The sequence below is a fragment of the Myotis lucifugus genome, unplaced genomic scaffold (genome assembly GCF_000147115.1).
Source record: "Myotis lucifugus unplaced genomic scaffold, Myoluc2.0 scaffold_237, whole genome shotgun sequence".
Taxonomy (NCBI): Eukaryota; Metazoa; Chordata; class Mammalia; order Chiroptera; family Vespertilionidae; genus Myotis; species Myotis lucifugus.
Window position 1 is genome coordinate 856,860 of NW_005871285.1, and position 15,720 is coordinate 872,579.

At 41.9% G+C, this 15,720-nt stretch overlaps 1 protein-coding gene across 7 annotated transcripts in view; it reads right to left on the bottom strand.

Moving 5' to 3' along the window:
• CTNNA2 (catenin alpha 2) overlaps positions 1-15,720 on the bottom strand; it is a 962,766-nt gene that overhangs the window by 247,452 nt on the left and 699,594 nt on the right. For 6 of the 7 annotated variants that reach the window (XM_006098480.1, XM_023762210.1, XM_023762215.1 and 3 more), the window contains one exon: positions 8,823-8,903. In XM_006098480.1, coding sequence (XP_006098542.1) covers positions 8,823-8,903 — 81 coding nt within the window. Of the gene's footprint in view, positions 1-8,822; positions 8,904-9,594; positions 9,622-15,720 lie in introns of all 7 variants that reach the window. The other variant, XM_023762212.1, reaches the window with a different exon arrangement.

A 15,720-nucleotide genomic window follows, 5' to 3' on the forward strand; every position in this document is an offset into this window, starting at 1 on the left:
TTGGATAAAGTTGTGATCAGGTGACATTAAAGCTAATAGTCTTATAGAAAAAGTTGTAAATTTTTCTGAAAGGAAAATAAACAAAAAGATAGAGAGAGGAGGGATGTTCCAGGCAGAAGCAACAGCAAGTGCAAAGGCACAAGGATGTGTGAATACTGGCTTAACAGACTGCTGGCGCTACAGGGAATTGAAGGCAGGGGGGGGGGGGGTAGGGCGGGGGGCGGGGGTCTGGGCAGGGACTGGATAGGAGGCTGTGACCATCATTTCGTGAGCCATTAAACAGTGCCAATGGGAGTGGAGAAGAAGAAAGAGACTTGAAATGCATTTAGGAGGTAGAATCAACTAGACTGAGTGGCTTGTGGGGATGTAAAGAATGATAATGAGAGGAGTTACACGGAGCTGTAATTCTCTTAAAAAGCTGTGATCCCACTGGAAAACACACAATTGTGTAAGGTGGGGGTGAAGTGAGGATTTGGCTCTAAGATATCCTGGAAATGCATTCGGCCAAGAAGGAGGACTAAGTATTATTAAGGGCATATAAAGTAAGCAGATGGATATTATAACCAACATCACCTTCTTCATAAGTTTCTACCCACGCAAAGAGTGATGTTGAATTCCCTCAGCCTCATCAGTGGCATCCCGGCATTGAGGAAGGTACGAAGCGGTGAGCTCCTAGAAAAAACGGGCTTCCACCAGGCTGGTGGGAACAGCAGGAGAGGCAAGAGCCTGCAAGGAGATTCCCTTTCTAATTTTCAGATTTATCCAGTCTCCTCAGGCAATGGGGAGATAAAGAAATATCAGCTGTCCTGATGGAAATTTCCCCTGGGAAAACTGATGCCAGATGTCTTTTCAGGTAATAAAAGGTAACCTCAGCACGGAGGGGTCAAATGGAAGAGATATATTTGGCCACAAGCTGGCCGCAATGATCCCTGGGTACATTCAGTCAGAATCAAGGCTGGGAGCTGCTATCATCAGCTCTAGAAACACCTTAATTCCGTGGCAAACTCTTACACAACGCACTTTAAAATGGTCTCCAATGACAGTTTTGGATAAGAAATCCCAGCTTCAACAAGGTCTCCAACAATGAACACGGGCCAACCTCACTTGAGCAGGATGGCTGCCTAAAATGAATTTTCTGGTCACCTAAGAGGGCATACTAAAATATATACATATATATTTAAATATACATATATTTATTTTTTTACATATATTTGATCAGCTACCTCCTGCACACCTCTACTGGGGATCAAGCCCGCAACCTGGGCATGTGCCCAGACCGGGAATCAAACTGTGACCTCCTGGTTCATGGGTCAATGCTCAACCACTGAACTACACCAACTGGGCTAACTATCCTATATAATAAAATGCTAATATGCAAATCAACCAAACAGCAGAATGACTAGTTGCTATGATGTGCACTGACCATCAGGGGGCTGATGCTCAACGCAGGAGTTGCCCCCTGGTGGTCAGTGCACTTGCAGGGGGAGCACCGCTCAGCCAGAAGCCGGGCTCAAGGCTGATGAGTGCAGCGGCAGTGGCAGGAGCCTTTCCTTCCTCCGCAGCAGCACTAAGGACATCCCCCAAGAGCTCCCAGACTTCAAGAGGGCGCAGGCGGGGCTGAGGGACCCACCCTCCCCAAGTGCACTAATTTCATGCACTGGCCCTCTAGTCCAGCAGTTCTCAACCTGTGGGTCGTGAGCCCTTTGGGGGTCAAATGACCCTTTCACAGGGGTTGCCTAAGACTACCAGAAACATATATAATTACATATTGTTTTTGTGATTAATCACTATGCTTTAATTATGTTCAATTTGAAACAATGAAAATATATCCTGCATATCAGATATTTACATTACGATTCATAACAGTAGCAAAATTACAGTTATGAAGTAGCAATGAAAATAATTTTATGGTTGGGGGTCAGCACAACATGAGGAATTGTATTAAAGGGTCGTGGCATTAGGAAGGTTGAGAACCACTGCTCTAGTCCTATATAATAAAAGGCTAATATGCAAATTGACCAAACAGAGGAACAACTGTTGCTATGACACACACTGACCACCAGGGGGCAGATGGTCAATGCAGGAACTGCCCCCTGGTGGTCAATGCATTCCTACAGGGGAAGTGCTGCTCAGCCAGAAGCCAGGTTCAAGGCTGGTGAGCGCAGCGGCAGTGGCGGGAGCCTCTCCTGCCTCTGTGGCAGTACTAAGAACCCCTCGGGTTCCCAGACTGAGAGATGGTGCAGGCTGGACTGAGGGACCCACCCTCCCCGTGCACGAATGTTGTGCACCAGGCCTCTAGTATATTTATATTTAAATCATTATTGTTGAAAATCTAAATCTGAAAATATGGTAGATTTTTTTTAAAATTTTATAATTCTATAGAGGATTGTCTGGTGACAGGATCAAGATTCTTAATGGCCTAAAACAGGTGTCAGACATTGAACCAAATGCAGACATTCTTTTGAATGTGATTTGAGACTCAGTCATTGCTACTTATCCTTACCCTTCCTATTTTTCTTTGACTTCTGGGGCCTGGAGAAATTAATAGAAGAGAATAAATTAGTAGCTGAAGTTACCACTTAATTGAGCATTTTTTTATTCATACATATGTTAGAGATCCCTCTGCTCAGTATACTATATTATTTGATTGATCAATATTGATCATGTTACTAGACTCTTTCCATGATATAGACTTGCTAGTGAGGGTTCAGGTATCCTACACAAACTTGCACTTATATGTGTATGATAAACCATATGCTGGCTTATAGGAATAAATTAAACCACTTCAAAACTTGAACAGTGTCTTCATAAGGGAAGAGTTTGCCCACAGGGATGTTTTAAGAACGTTTCAACTGATGAACTCATGTACCTTGAACTTGGCCTAATGAGAGTTTTCGAAGAGATAAATGAGTATGTGACCCGTGTGACTCAGTGGTTGAGCTGGACCCATGAACTAAGAGGTCATGGTTCAATTCCTGGTCAGGGAACATGCCTGGATTTCCAACTCAATCCCCAGTAGAGGGCATGCAGGAGGCAGCCAATCGATGATTCTCTCTCATCATTGATGTTTCTCTCTCTCCCTCTCCCTTCTTATCTCTGAAATCAATAAAAACATTTGAAAAAAATGAAGAAAGAAAAAAAAAAGGGTATGTGGTAGTCTGACATTCAGGGTAATTGTATCAGGAGTTTCCTAAGATAGAGGAAACTTGAATACATAACCTGTGATCAAGGGGCATGTCCAAAGGATGGCCTTTCCAGTGCCCTTGAGCCCTCTCCTACCTCTGCCTTTCTTGTCCTAGCCTTTTAAATTCTGATCTTCGGTGTTTCTCGTGTCTTTTGTCTTCAGCTATCTCTGGGTTATTGTCTTTTATCTTCAGCTATCTCTGGGTTATTGTCTTCTGTCTTTAGCTATCTCTGGGTTACTGTTGCTCTGTATTTTCAATCCCAAGTGCTATGTGATCCCTTTCTGGTCTCCATAACTTCTATGTGACCATGGCAATCTACCTAGGACCCCAACTCCAGGGACGATTACCTCTGACATAGGTTTTCAGTGCAAAGAGCACAAACCTTAACATATGAAGGAAATCGATATTTTTCATAATGTTTTCATTGTAGCCATATAGACAGTCTCATGTGTTTATGAGAAAAAGCAGATTCAATCCAGAAATACATGATTTGAATTGTTTTCTTAGAATGAATCTAAAAATAATTGGCCCCATTATGAGCAGATACAAGAAAAATAATTGAATGCCTTAAAATTCCTTTTTTCTGTAAATGTTTTGGAAAGTCTATAATTCATGCTTTAAGAAGATAACTACCTAAACATAATAGCACTTTTAAAAAAGAGGACCCAGTGAACCAAAACAGCTGGAGACCTGAGGGACAAGAACCATATTTCTGACATTCACCACAGATTCATTTTGTTCTGTCTGCAGTGTGTGCATGTCACCCACACCGAACCCTGAGGTAGTAAAGGTGCTGCTGAAAACCACAAAGCACCCAAGTGACCGGTCCAGAGTAGATTAGTATATGGGTGAACCAACTGAATATGCCATGTCCACGGACAGGCGGGATAAGGAAGAGTCATAAGCCAAGTCCCTACAGCGAGACCGCCTGGGCTACCTTCCACACATCCACATGCTTTGTGGTCACGGGACCATTGCTTTGTTTCATGGCTTCATCTGAAAATGATCATGGTGACAGCCTTCTCTATGTCACAGAGCTGGAATGAGGATCAAATGTGGTCCATTGGTGTAGAGAACTTAGAACAGTGCCTGGCACACTGGAAGGACTCAATACATGTCAGCTAGAATCTAGTTTCCAGTTTGTGGGCAGTAACTTGACAAGCTCTTGCTGGTGACTGCCCACCTTCAGCTGTGGTTCCTATGGAAGGAACTGGGTCACAAGAAGCTGAGGAAACTCTTCAGCTATAATTATTTCTTGTTAAACATGGAAGATTCTTTTTGCAGTCCTATCTGGAGCCAGGGTCTTGATAAATAGGCCTTTACACATACCACCCAGTGACATATTTTTCTTGTTTGTTTTCAATAATTTGTTATATAACACATTATATTAAGTACTCATCCCAACGTAAATGCTTTTGCCTGGCCAGCGTGGCTCAGTGGTTGAGCAGTGACCTATAAACCAGGAGTCACAGTTTGATTCCCAGTCAGGGCATATGCCTGGTTTCAGAGCTCAATCCTCAGTGTGTGTGTGGGGGGGGGGGGGGGGGGCAGGAGGCAGCCAATTAAAGATTCTCTCTCATCATCGATGTTTCTATCTCTCTTCATCTTCCTTCCTCTCTGAAAAAAAAAAATATTTTTTAAAAGCTTTTTATACTTAATTTTTTGTCTGTTGAAAAATATTTTTACTGTAATAGCAAAATTGACACTTGTCAAGTTGAAATTTACTAAATCTCATTGCTGGAATTATTGTGACAGCTATTAAGGTTGAAGGGATAAAGATTGGGCCCTTGATTGGTTTGGGGAATGAGAAAGGTGCTAAGTTTACCCTAACATGTTATGATTATTAATAATTAGCTTTTCATAGGGAGATATTTGGGTCCTGATTTGCTTATCAACTTGGAAAAACTGACTAATAAAGGGACCAAAATAATAACCAAGATAAGCCAGTATCTCTGTGGGCTTAGGGAAAATGAAGAGACTATGCCCAGAATAGTCCACAGGTGGCAATGGAAGGAGGACAGCGAGCAGCAGCTGGCAGAAACCGACGGAGCCCTCTCTAAAGGCTGAATAGACCATGTGGGCCACTAGATCCCCAGGTGGGGAGTCAGCCAAAAGCTTTTATTTTTATAATGGTCTGATTCCAGAATCACGGCAGCGACAATAGCTCAGACATGGGGCGCACTGTGCCCACAGCTCTAAAATTAAATCATAATGCTTAAAGCTGGCAGTTATAGGCCCCCAAATCCATTTTTAATTCCAAACAAAATACTCTGAAGAGAATTCTGTTCTACCACCAACCACTCTCATTGGTTTAATTGGCAAGATGGCCCCATGCCAAGCAGCGTTAAATAACACCCTTGGGTTCCTGCGACCTTTTTCCCACAATTTATGACTCCCAGGTTCCTTGGGATATATTGCCTGAGGAAAGGGATTCTACTTACTTTAAAATTCTACTTAAACAGAAATCTTTTTAGTCAATTACTCTTGATTTTTTTTCAAGCGTCTACAAGTTTAAGTCCACTTTTTTTTTTCTTTTCATTTAGGGATGTCCAAGATAATGATCATGACTGAGTTCATTTCTTTTAAATTTGGTGACTAGAACTTCATGAGACTCCAGGGTCACCTCCTGAATGATTCTGCCCAACTTCAGGGCTGTGAGGAAGAGGCAGGAGATTACAAGAGTGGCAAGAAAAGAGTGACTATCACCAGGAGTATTTTTCTTTAATTTCAGCTTTTTTCTCCTATGTGATTTGATTGCTGTAAATATTGTATAAAGAAACACATGCACACAGGAAAGTAAAAATGGAGAATGTAGGATCCTCATTTGGAATCTCTTATAACAAAGGCTGTCTGTGATCGAAAGACTAGAAAGTGTTTCAGTGATAGGGAAACATTCATTTGAACCAGTAACATACACTGGGCCACACTACACAGTTGCTGTTAGCCACTCAGGTCAAAACATGTTAATCCCATTAACTTGCTGCCCAAATCGAAACTGAGGCTGGAGCTAAGCTTTGAATGTTCAATCTGCCTGAGAGCGAGGTAGCTTCTGTACACTTAGATCAGAGCAGCTTTTGTACCACTACAGGTGAACATGGAGAAACAGAGAGATGGGGAGAGAGACAAAAATATTCCGACATATGGGTAGGAATGGAACTGACAGATGGGAACCATTCCTGTTCTAGAAAGGCAGATTGGGGAAGAGAAAGATATCTGAACCACATTCAGGGATGTGGTATGAAATTATGCCATAACTTTTGGGTCTTAATGTCATAAAACAATTCTCTTTTTACCCTATTCCTCTCAATCTTTGGGAAAGGTGAGCAGGAAATATATATTCTGCATGGAATGATTTCAGGGGATGACATACCCCTTCCACTGCCATCCTAAAAGAAGCTCTTCAAGGAGCTGTCACTCAATTCCACCATAAATTCCACCTTCAAAGTTCATCAGTCCTCGGCTAAAAAGAGGCAACCTTTTCCTGAGAATTCTAACACCAGAGTAAGAATTACTTGATCCATTCCTTCCTAATAAGACAAACATTTGCTAGGATAGGTCTATGAGTGCAGGGAGCTGAGGGTGCTGGCTCCTGGATGTAAAAGAGTGGTCACTAACTAAGACCAAGAGATTGGGGAGGTAAGGACTCAGTTCATAAATTCTTTCTGGTTGACCATCTAACCAAAAGCGAGCCCTAGAAGGGATGCTCAATGCCCTCCCACTGCTTTTAAAATCTATATGAGGCCTTAGGACCTTTGGCAAAGAAAATCAATGAGGATTTCCTATGGGCTCATTCAATGTTATACAGCTCAAAGACAGCTTGCAGATCTATTTTGGCTCCCTATTTTTATAGGTTAGAAAAGGAGACCAAGAGGAGAAGGATCCCCAGTCACACAGACAGTTTAGTGGCAGAATTAGAAGTAAAACCCTGGGCTCCACACACCTGATTCAATATTTCCCATTAACCGCAGTTCTAATTCCTATTACCTATATCAGTTCATATCAGATGGGGGATTTTTATAGAGAGATGGTCTAAGAGGACAAGCAGAAGCAGGCCTGGCCATGTGTGTATTCGGTAATATTTACCAGTGCCTAAGAGAACAATGTTTTATTCTCCCTTATTTCAAGGTAAAAATAAGGAAATTATTTTCCCAAAAGGACTTGTTATCTGGGCAGTCAACCTGGAGTGTGCATAGCCCGGAACTAATTGGGATATCTTTTAAAGGTCATTATTCAAGTGTGTGATATCCCAAAGACAGCCCAGCAGTTCCCTAGCAATCATCAGAAGTGGCGTCTTCCTCCATTCCAAGCATTTCTAAAGTGCTCCTTGGCCATTCTTGCCCAGGCTAATCTCCTCTGTACTTGACAGAGTGTTAGATGCAGCCCTGCCAGTCCAGCCTCTCCAGCTGCGGAAAGTGAAGTAGGTGTGGCTGGAGGGCAGGGCTTGGCTCCAGTTGACTAACATCATGAAGGAGCTGGACATATGCGAAAGCTACCAGTAGGGGACAGGCTGGCTCTCAGGCAGAAAGCAGGACGGGATTTTATGGTAACAATGGCTGGTATCATAGCTTCTAGTGCAGTGATTCTCAACCTTCCTAATGCCATGACCCTTTAATATAGTTCCTCATGTTGTGGTGACCCCCAACCATAAAATTATTTTTGTTGCTACTTCATAACTGTAATTTTGCTACTGTTATGAATCGTAATGTAAATATCTGATATGCAGGATATATTTTCATTGTTACAAATTGAACATAATTAAAGCATAGTGATTAATCACAAAAACAATATGTAATTATATATGTGTTTTCCGATGGTCTAAGGTGACCCCTGTGAAAGGGTCGTTCGACCCCCAAAGGGGTCGCGACCCACAAGTTGAGAACCGCTGTTCTAGAGAAAGAGCACTACCAAAGAAAGTGAAGGTCACCATGGAAATGTATCATATAAAGGTCGCAGGACAAATTTTACTGTTGTCCATAGCACTGTCAAGATGAAAAGAAGCCCTGACCAGAGATCCTACCTTCAAATAAAAAAGAAAAGAAAAGAAAAAACATACCCATCTGATGAATGATTCTATTAGCCATTTACACCATCCAACTGACATTCCTTGCTATGGTTCCCTGCTTCCCAAATGAGCATCTGACATAGATTTATGTCCCCAAGGGAGCACACTGGGTCAGAGACCTTAATTAGTCCATCAGATTAAGAGTTGTATTTCTCACTAACACATTCGCATTCTTGTTTATTCACCGAACTTTAAGTTTATAAACTGCCTCCAAGTTTAAGCAAGAACAAGCAGAAATCAGAGACCAGTTCTTTGCATACTTGGACCTGAAAAAACGGCAAACCAGATGTAGGAGGTAGTGAATTCATGGGGTCTCTCTACCTGCAAGATTGGGTCTGGGCAGTGAACAGGCTACCTGCTCAGAGGTGGTTTTCATCATCACACCCTTGCAGCTGTCACATCTGTCTGCTCAGCAGACTCTACATTGTTGATGAAGTGTCCCTGTGTGTTTGTGGATGTTACAAAGAATAGCAACCTGAAGTATAAAAAGGCAGCCTGGAAAAAAAGACCATTCTTGGAAAGCACCACTAAGTTCCATGCGCTTAAAATAAAAACAAACAAACATAAAACAGTACCTGTCTCCTTAGATCTCTTGTTTTCTTGGTCATCTTATCAATTGCAATGTTTAGAGGATCTCCTTTCTCCTTCCTTCCAGTCTATTAAGAAAAGAGAAATAATTTCTGATTTAGAAAATTCAACGTTAGTGACAATAAGGATTGAAAAATTTCAGAAACACACTTGAGTTGCGGAATCTGAGCGGGTTTATAATAATTTTCAATATACAGCTAATAGATTTGGTCTCTCAACTTTGTTTACTCTGAAATATGAATGAAAATCAATACATCCCCAGGATAGTTACACATAAGTTCATATTAACCTCCATGCAAATCTACGTTTTCTTCCCTTCTCCAGACGGTTAGCGATTAAGTAAATATGACAAGGATGTTTTGTTTTTGCCTTAAAATACCAATATTTTGTGCTTCCCTATTATGTAAGCACACTTCTTCTGAATAGAAGATAAGGTTGAGATGTTAAAAACTAAAGTGGAAAAAAATATTTACAGTAACTGAGTAGAGTTCAGAATGTCATACCAATGTATCATAGGCCATACTGTAACTTCTGGAATAAAATCAAAAGAGATGATTTACTAGAAAATAAAGCATTTCTAATCTCTGCTCTGTCATGCAGTGGAAAGCTAACCACCATAACAAGCCACAGCTTGAGGTCAGGAGGAAATTTCCCTTACGACTTTATATTTTTATTTACTTCAGAGAGGAAGGCAGAGGGAGAGGGAGATAGAAACATCAATGATGAGAGAGAATCATTGATTGGCTTCCTCCTGCACACCCCACACAGGGGATTGACCCATGTGCCCTGATTGGGAATCGAACCATGATCTCCTGGTTCATCGGTCGACTCTCAACCACTGAGCCATGCTGTCTGGGCTCCCTTATGACTTTAACAGGCAGAGGTAAATTTAGTAAATTATTCACTTGGAAGTTTTGAAGTTTCACTAACTACTTTCTTTTTTCTTTTCTTTTCTTTCTTTCTTTTTGGTGGCCATAGTAAAACTATTAAAAACCAAACAAAATAACCTCCATTATCTTTTTAAAAAACCACCACAACAAATCCCCATGAAGAAAAAGCTCCAAGTAACTATATGAATGGCATTATCTTCCCTTTAAGAGAAAAGTATGTGCAAAAGCTTTGTGAAATTTATTAAATGATCTGAACTTCAGTCAAAAACCCTGCGGATTTATTCATGCACGGCCCTGGCGGCAGTTTCCCTCACCCTGCGCCCCACGTGGTCTCTGTAAAACCATGAGCGTCTCCGCAGAAACTTCTGTAGATGATGAAATGGGATCCCAGGTCACAAACTGTGACTAAGTGGATACCGTGTTCGGGGGACCCACAGAACCTACCACTCAACGGGTTGTTAAATGTTCTCTTCCTGCAACAAAATCCTGGGCACATACCACTGACACAGACCCAGCAGATCTACATATAGCTCCTTTTAAAGCAGTCCGTCTTTGCTGCAAGGTTTCATTAAGCAGCTTTTCAGAGCAAATGTCTAATGTGTAACCATATAGAGTTTTCATTAAAAAGCCAAAATGTGTGTGTGTTTTTAAAATATGTTTTATTGGTTTTTATATAGAGAGGAAGGGAGAGGGAGAGGGAGAGAGAGAGAAACATCACCAATCAGCTGCCTCCAGCATGTCCCCCACTGGAGATCGAGCCTGCAACCTGGGCATGTGCCCTGACCAGGAATTGAACTGTGACCTCCTGGTTCCTGGGTCGATGCTCAACCAACTGAGCCACACCCACCCGTCAGGCTATCCACACTGGAAAGCCTGACCAGTGTGGCTCAGTTGTTTCATGGTGTTTCCCTCTCTCACCCTCTCCCTTCCTCTATCTCTAAAAATCAATAAAGCAAAATGAAAAAAAAAATCAGGGTGGATATACAAAATAATTAGTGAGTAAATATCCTGGGCTCCCTTCATTCTGCTGGTGGCAGAGATCATTATGGCCATTTTACAAATGAGACAATGAAGATGAGAGCAGGGCTGGGGCCTAGGGTGAGAGGGGAGAGACACTCGCCTCAGGTATAAAATGTAAGGAGCCACTGGAGAGCCCAGTAATAAAGATAAATAACATTTCAATGCAATATTTGAGAACATTTAAATTATGCAAAAATTCCATGTTGAACAAATATCAAATGTATAAATAAAGACAGAATCTGACAGGGTTAGGACTAGATTGAGGCAAATAAGGTGAATCATAGAAGTACAGGTCTGATCTCATTCTTAAATGTCAAATTAAAAAAAATGGAGGACGTATTCATATTAAAAAAATTGTTTACCTAACATATATTTTTAATCGGGTGTCCTGTATTTTTATTTGCTAAATCATGCAACCTTATCCACGGGGGTAATAGTGATGTTTAATATTCTGACTGGGGCTCTGGCCAGTGTAGCTAAGTGATTAGAGCATCGGGGTCTCAGGTTCAATTCCTGATCAAAGGCACGTACCTAGGTTGCAGGTTCACTCCCCATGTGTGTGGGAGGCACGATATGTCCCTCTCACATTGATGTGTCTCAATGTCTCTCTCTCTCTCTCTCTCTCTCTCTCTCTCTCTCTCTCTCTCTCCTCTCTCTTTCTCCCCCGACCCTTTCCATTCTCTGACAAACAATGAAAAAACATATCCTCAAGTGAGGATTAACAACAACAAAAAGATTGTAACTGGGGTTGTTACAGGCACAGGTGGGAAGGCTCCGTTGCCTGATGCTGTGAATAGAGGGACAACATGGAATTCTGTATCCCATTTGGCATCAATCACCTGCAACTGTAAAGCATATGCCCCTGAGATGTGAGGCACCACGTTGACCAGCGTGGAGGCCATAGAAAAAGTGAGGACCAAGGTCTTCACACTCAGGGAGCTCCTAACCCAGGTGAGTGAACCAGAACGTGAGACCAACAACACTGAGGACTGTGCAAAGATGAACCTCCGAAGGGCTAAATGAGTTGCTCAAAAGGGGAGATGTTGCATTCAGGAAGTCAAGTTAATCTCACAGAGAGGCGGGGAGATTTAGTTAGAGTTTAAATCCTGGGTAAGATTTAAATAGGAAAGAGGAACCCTGGCGGGTAGCTCAGTTGGTTAGAGTGTCCTCCAGAAACACTAAGGTTTAGGGTCTGATCTCCTGTCAGGGCACATATAATAGAATCAACCAATAAATGCATAAATGAAACAACAAATCAATGTTTCTCTCTCTCCCTTCCTCTCTCTCTCTCTAAAATCAATGAAATAATAATAATAATAATAATAATGATAATAATAATAATGATAATAATAATAGGAAAGAGGGAGGCTATGGTAGCAAAAGAAAGTCATCAAGACAAGAAATAAGAAAGGCGGGTTCTAGGAGAATGGGGAGTGGGATGGGCAGCCTTTCTCCATGATGCGAAGGAATCAGTTTGACTAGCTGTTGAGACAAACTACTTTTATAAGAACTTCTTTATAGTGTCATTACTGCCAACTATACTTTGATCTGTCAGCTCAGAGGATCTCTGGTGACATTAGCATCCCATGTCACTATATTGTCAGGATTCTGTTGGTGTCATATTTGCAATCCTGTTTTCTCCAGCTCCCAAGTCTTTGGCTGAAGACAATTTTTTAAATAAATGCAGATAACCTGGGTGCAATATTTTTTTCTCACTGTTTAGAGAGGCTGGGGAAATGGTAGAACGAGGATTCGAACTTAGGAAATGTGGGCCACTACTGAAATCGTGAATTCACTGGCTCTTTGTCAGCTCTAATTTCTTTAAATAACGCATATGTGCAGGAATGATGGTAGGGGTTCCCCAATGCTCAGATTTACACAGCTAATGGGGTCCAGCAAGCTGCCATGCTATACTTTCCTGTGCTCTGTTACATCACATGTGGAAATACTTTTAAATTATCAGCTTAAACTGGACAGAAAGCCAATGACTGAGAGAGAGAGAGAGAGAGAGAGAGAGAGTGTTGCCTCCTAGTGTCAGCCTCCATTATTAGGCTCTGTGATCTTGGACTAACAATATGGCCATTTTTTATGCCTGAGTTTTCTCCTAAGTACTGTGGATAATGTAATATATGCCCTGCCTTCCTCACCAGGCTAGCAGGACCATCAATCATGTTGTCAATGTGCTGGAAACAACAAAAGGCATTAACAATATTCAGGGCAATTAGGAAAGTATTTCTGCAGTGGGGAAAAATGAAACAATTGATTTGGAAACGACTTAGAAACTATTTTTGGATCACCTGGACTTCTGCTTTCTCCACGCAGGCAAACAATGGATGAAAATCTTGCCAAAAACTAGAATTTTAAAAGAAAACTTCATTTCTCTTCAAGGCAGAAATGTTGGGGGCAGTTCATTTTCAATAGACAACTAAATAGACAGATACCTCTAAGAGTTTAAATAAGGACAGAAACTCGAGGTGAATGTCTTGTACGTGGGCTGTGGGATACAGTTGTTAAGTAACTGAGGATTTGATTATCTTGAGCAAATGCTAGTTCCCAGGGAACCAAAAAGAAGCCTCACCCAGCTCTCCCTCCCTGGCCCTCCAAGCTCTGCAAACTCAAAGTAGTTTAGCAATCTGACCTAAGTGTTCACTGTGACATGGTCACCTAACAATAAAACAAGAGTTGGTTTTCCATCAGTCTTCCACCTACTCCCTGCCCTTGCTGAACAGAAGGGAATAAAACCAGCGGTAATCACTCTGCCAGGAAAGACCCAGGTGAGCTGGTGACTTCTCTAGAGTCCAGACTTATCGGCAGTGGGATGGAGGGGCCAGGATGAGCTATGAAACGGGGAAATGTGGGGGCCTGAGAAACCATCAGGGACACACAACCACACTTCCCTCACCGCAGGGGCGCTCTCCGGGCACTGCCGGAGCAGGAACTGGCAGGCAGTCGGGGTTTCTCATCTCTAAAACGTGGATCAGTGCCTGCTTTGGGATGATTGTGAACATTAAAAGAGCTAGGACCTGTCACCTGAAGCACAGTATCTAACTCTAGGAGAGGTAACTCGATGTTAGTCTGCTCTCCTTCCCCTCCCCTTCATTCCACTCGAAGGTCCAGAGAGGTGAAGTCGTTGGTTCCGACCACCTCGCTAATGAGTGTCTGACCAGGGTCTTCAGGCTCTTCCCAGTCCAGAGCTATTCCCATTCCATGTCTGAACCATCCTTCACCTCTAAAATTCTAGGGTTTTGTGATTTAATAGTGCCATGAATTTATTTTCAAAGGCTATAAAAAAAAGCCAAGTCCATGTGGCTCAATGGTTAAGCATTCACCTGTGAATGGGGAGATCATGGTTCAATTCCTATTTAGGGCACATGCTGGGGTTGAAGGCTCCATCCCCAGTAGGAGGTGTGAGGAGGCAGCCCATCAATGATACGCTCCCATCATTGATGTTTCTATATCTCTCTCCTTCTCCCTTCCTCTCTGAAATCAATTAAAAATATAAATAATAATAATAAATAAAAACAACCTCAGTTTGAGGTATATCCCCTTTGTCATGTTCTGACCACAGACTTTGTGGCCTTTCTCGGACCTGCTCCCCACTTGCCTTCTATGTCTTTTCCTGCAGAGAATGAGTCTGCAATAGAGAATGCCATTTAATAAATATTGTTATATTTAAAAAAAAAAAAGGAGAAGAAGGTAGGCGAGAGCGAGAGCGCTCTCTCACACTGCTTCAGGCGGCTTCCTAGTTGCCATCTGCTGTGCTGGGGAGGGCGTGTTTATTAAACTGTATCTGTTTTAGCCTTTGAGCGCTATTGTACAAAACACACTTTGGGTAGATCCACAGCTTGTGCTGATGAGAGAGAATGAATTTCCTGATCTGGAGTTTTACAGGGGATCCTTCATTCTCCCATCCTCTGGCTCTACATTCAAGTCCAATCGTCAGAGTAATCAGATGCTATCCAGTAAACTTTCATAGTTTCAGTTTAATCCTACACCATAGGATTGAGGCCATGAATAGAAATATTAATTTTCACGATTAGTCTTCAGGAAAAACACTCTATTTTAGTTCAACACCTTTTTGTTTGTTTGTTTATGGTTCAACACTTTTTTATAATACTACCCTGTGCCTCTTTTTTGTTGTTTTTTAATTAAATATTTACTAGTAATGTTGAAAATATTACATATTTCCCCTTTTCCCCCCCATTGACACCTTCTAGCTAGCCACACCTCCACCCCAGGCCTTCACCACCCTATTGTCTGTGTCCATGGGTTATGGGTTATGCATAAATGCACACAAGTTCTTTGGTTGATCTCTTCCCACCCACCCACCCTTCCTGCCTTCCCTCTGAGATTCCGCAGTTCCTTTGCCTCTTTGTGAAATAAAAGCCCTCCTGCTTTGGATAAGGAGCTTTCTTTTCCTTATTTTTCAATATATATTTTTACTATATTAATATCCATCACCCCTTCTGAAATACTGAAGATGAAGGCTGAATATTGCACAATTGACACCAACTCCTTAATTGATAGAACAAAAGAGTAAGGAACACTAAACTTTAAATTTCTGAAATTGACTGTGTATTTCTTCAAAGGTCATTCCCCATCTCAGCTCCTCACCACCCTAACCACATAACTCATTACAAGTGGTCATTGATGGAGGCCCTGGGGATATAGACCTAGCATCTCAGTGCTTCCAGCAGATGCAAGGCTTTATGTTAGTTCCAGGGCACGATATCAACATATGGGAAAGGGCTGTAAGAAGGCAGATGTCTATCACTCTTCTCCTTTCCCCTCCAAGGTACCTGCAAACTTGACTGAATGTATGAGAAATCTTCAAAATATGGCATAGCTGGAACTAATATATTGAAGCTGTAGAAAGCTAATCAAATGCCCAGTCTTCAAACTGTTGTCATTTAAAAGAGTGGTCAAACTCATCAGAACAGCAACCCTAGCTGGTTTGGCTCAGTGGAGAGAGCAT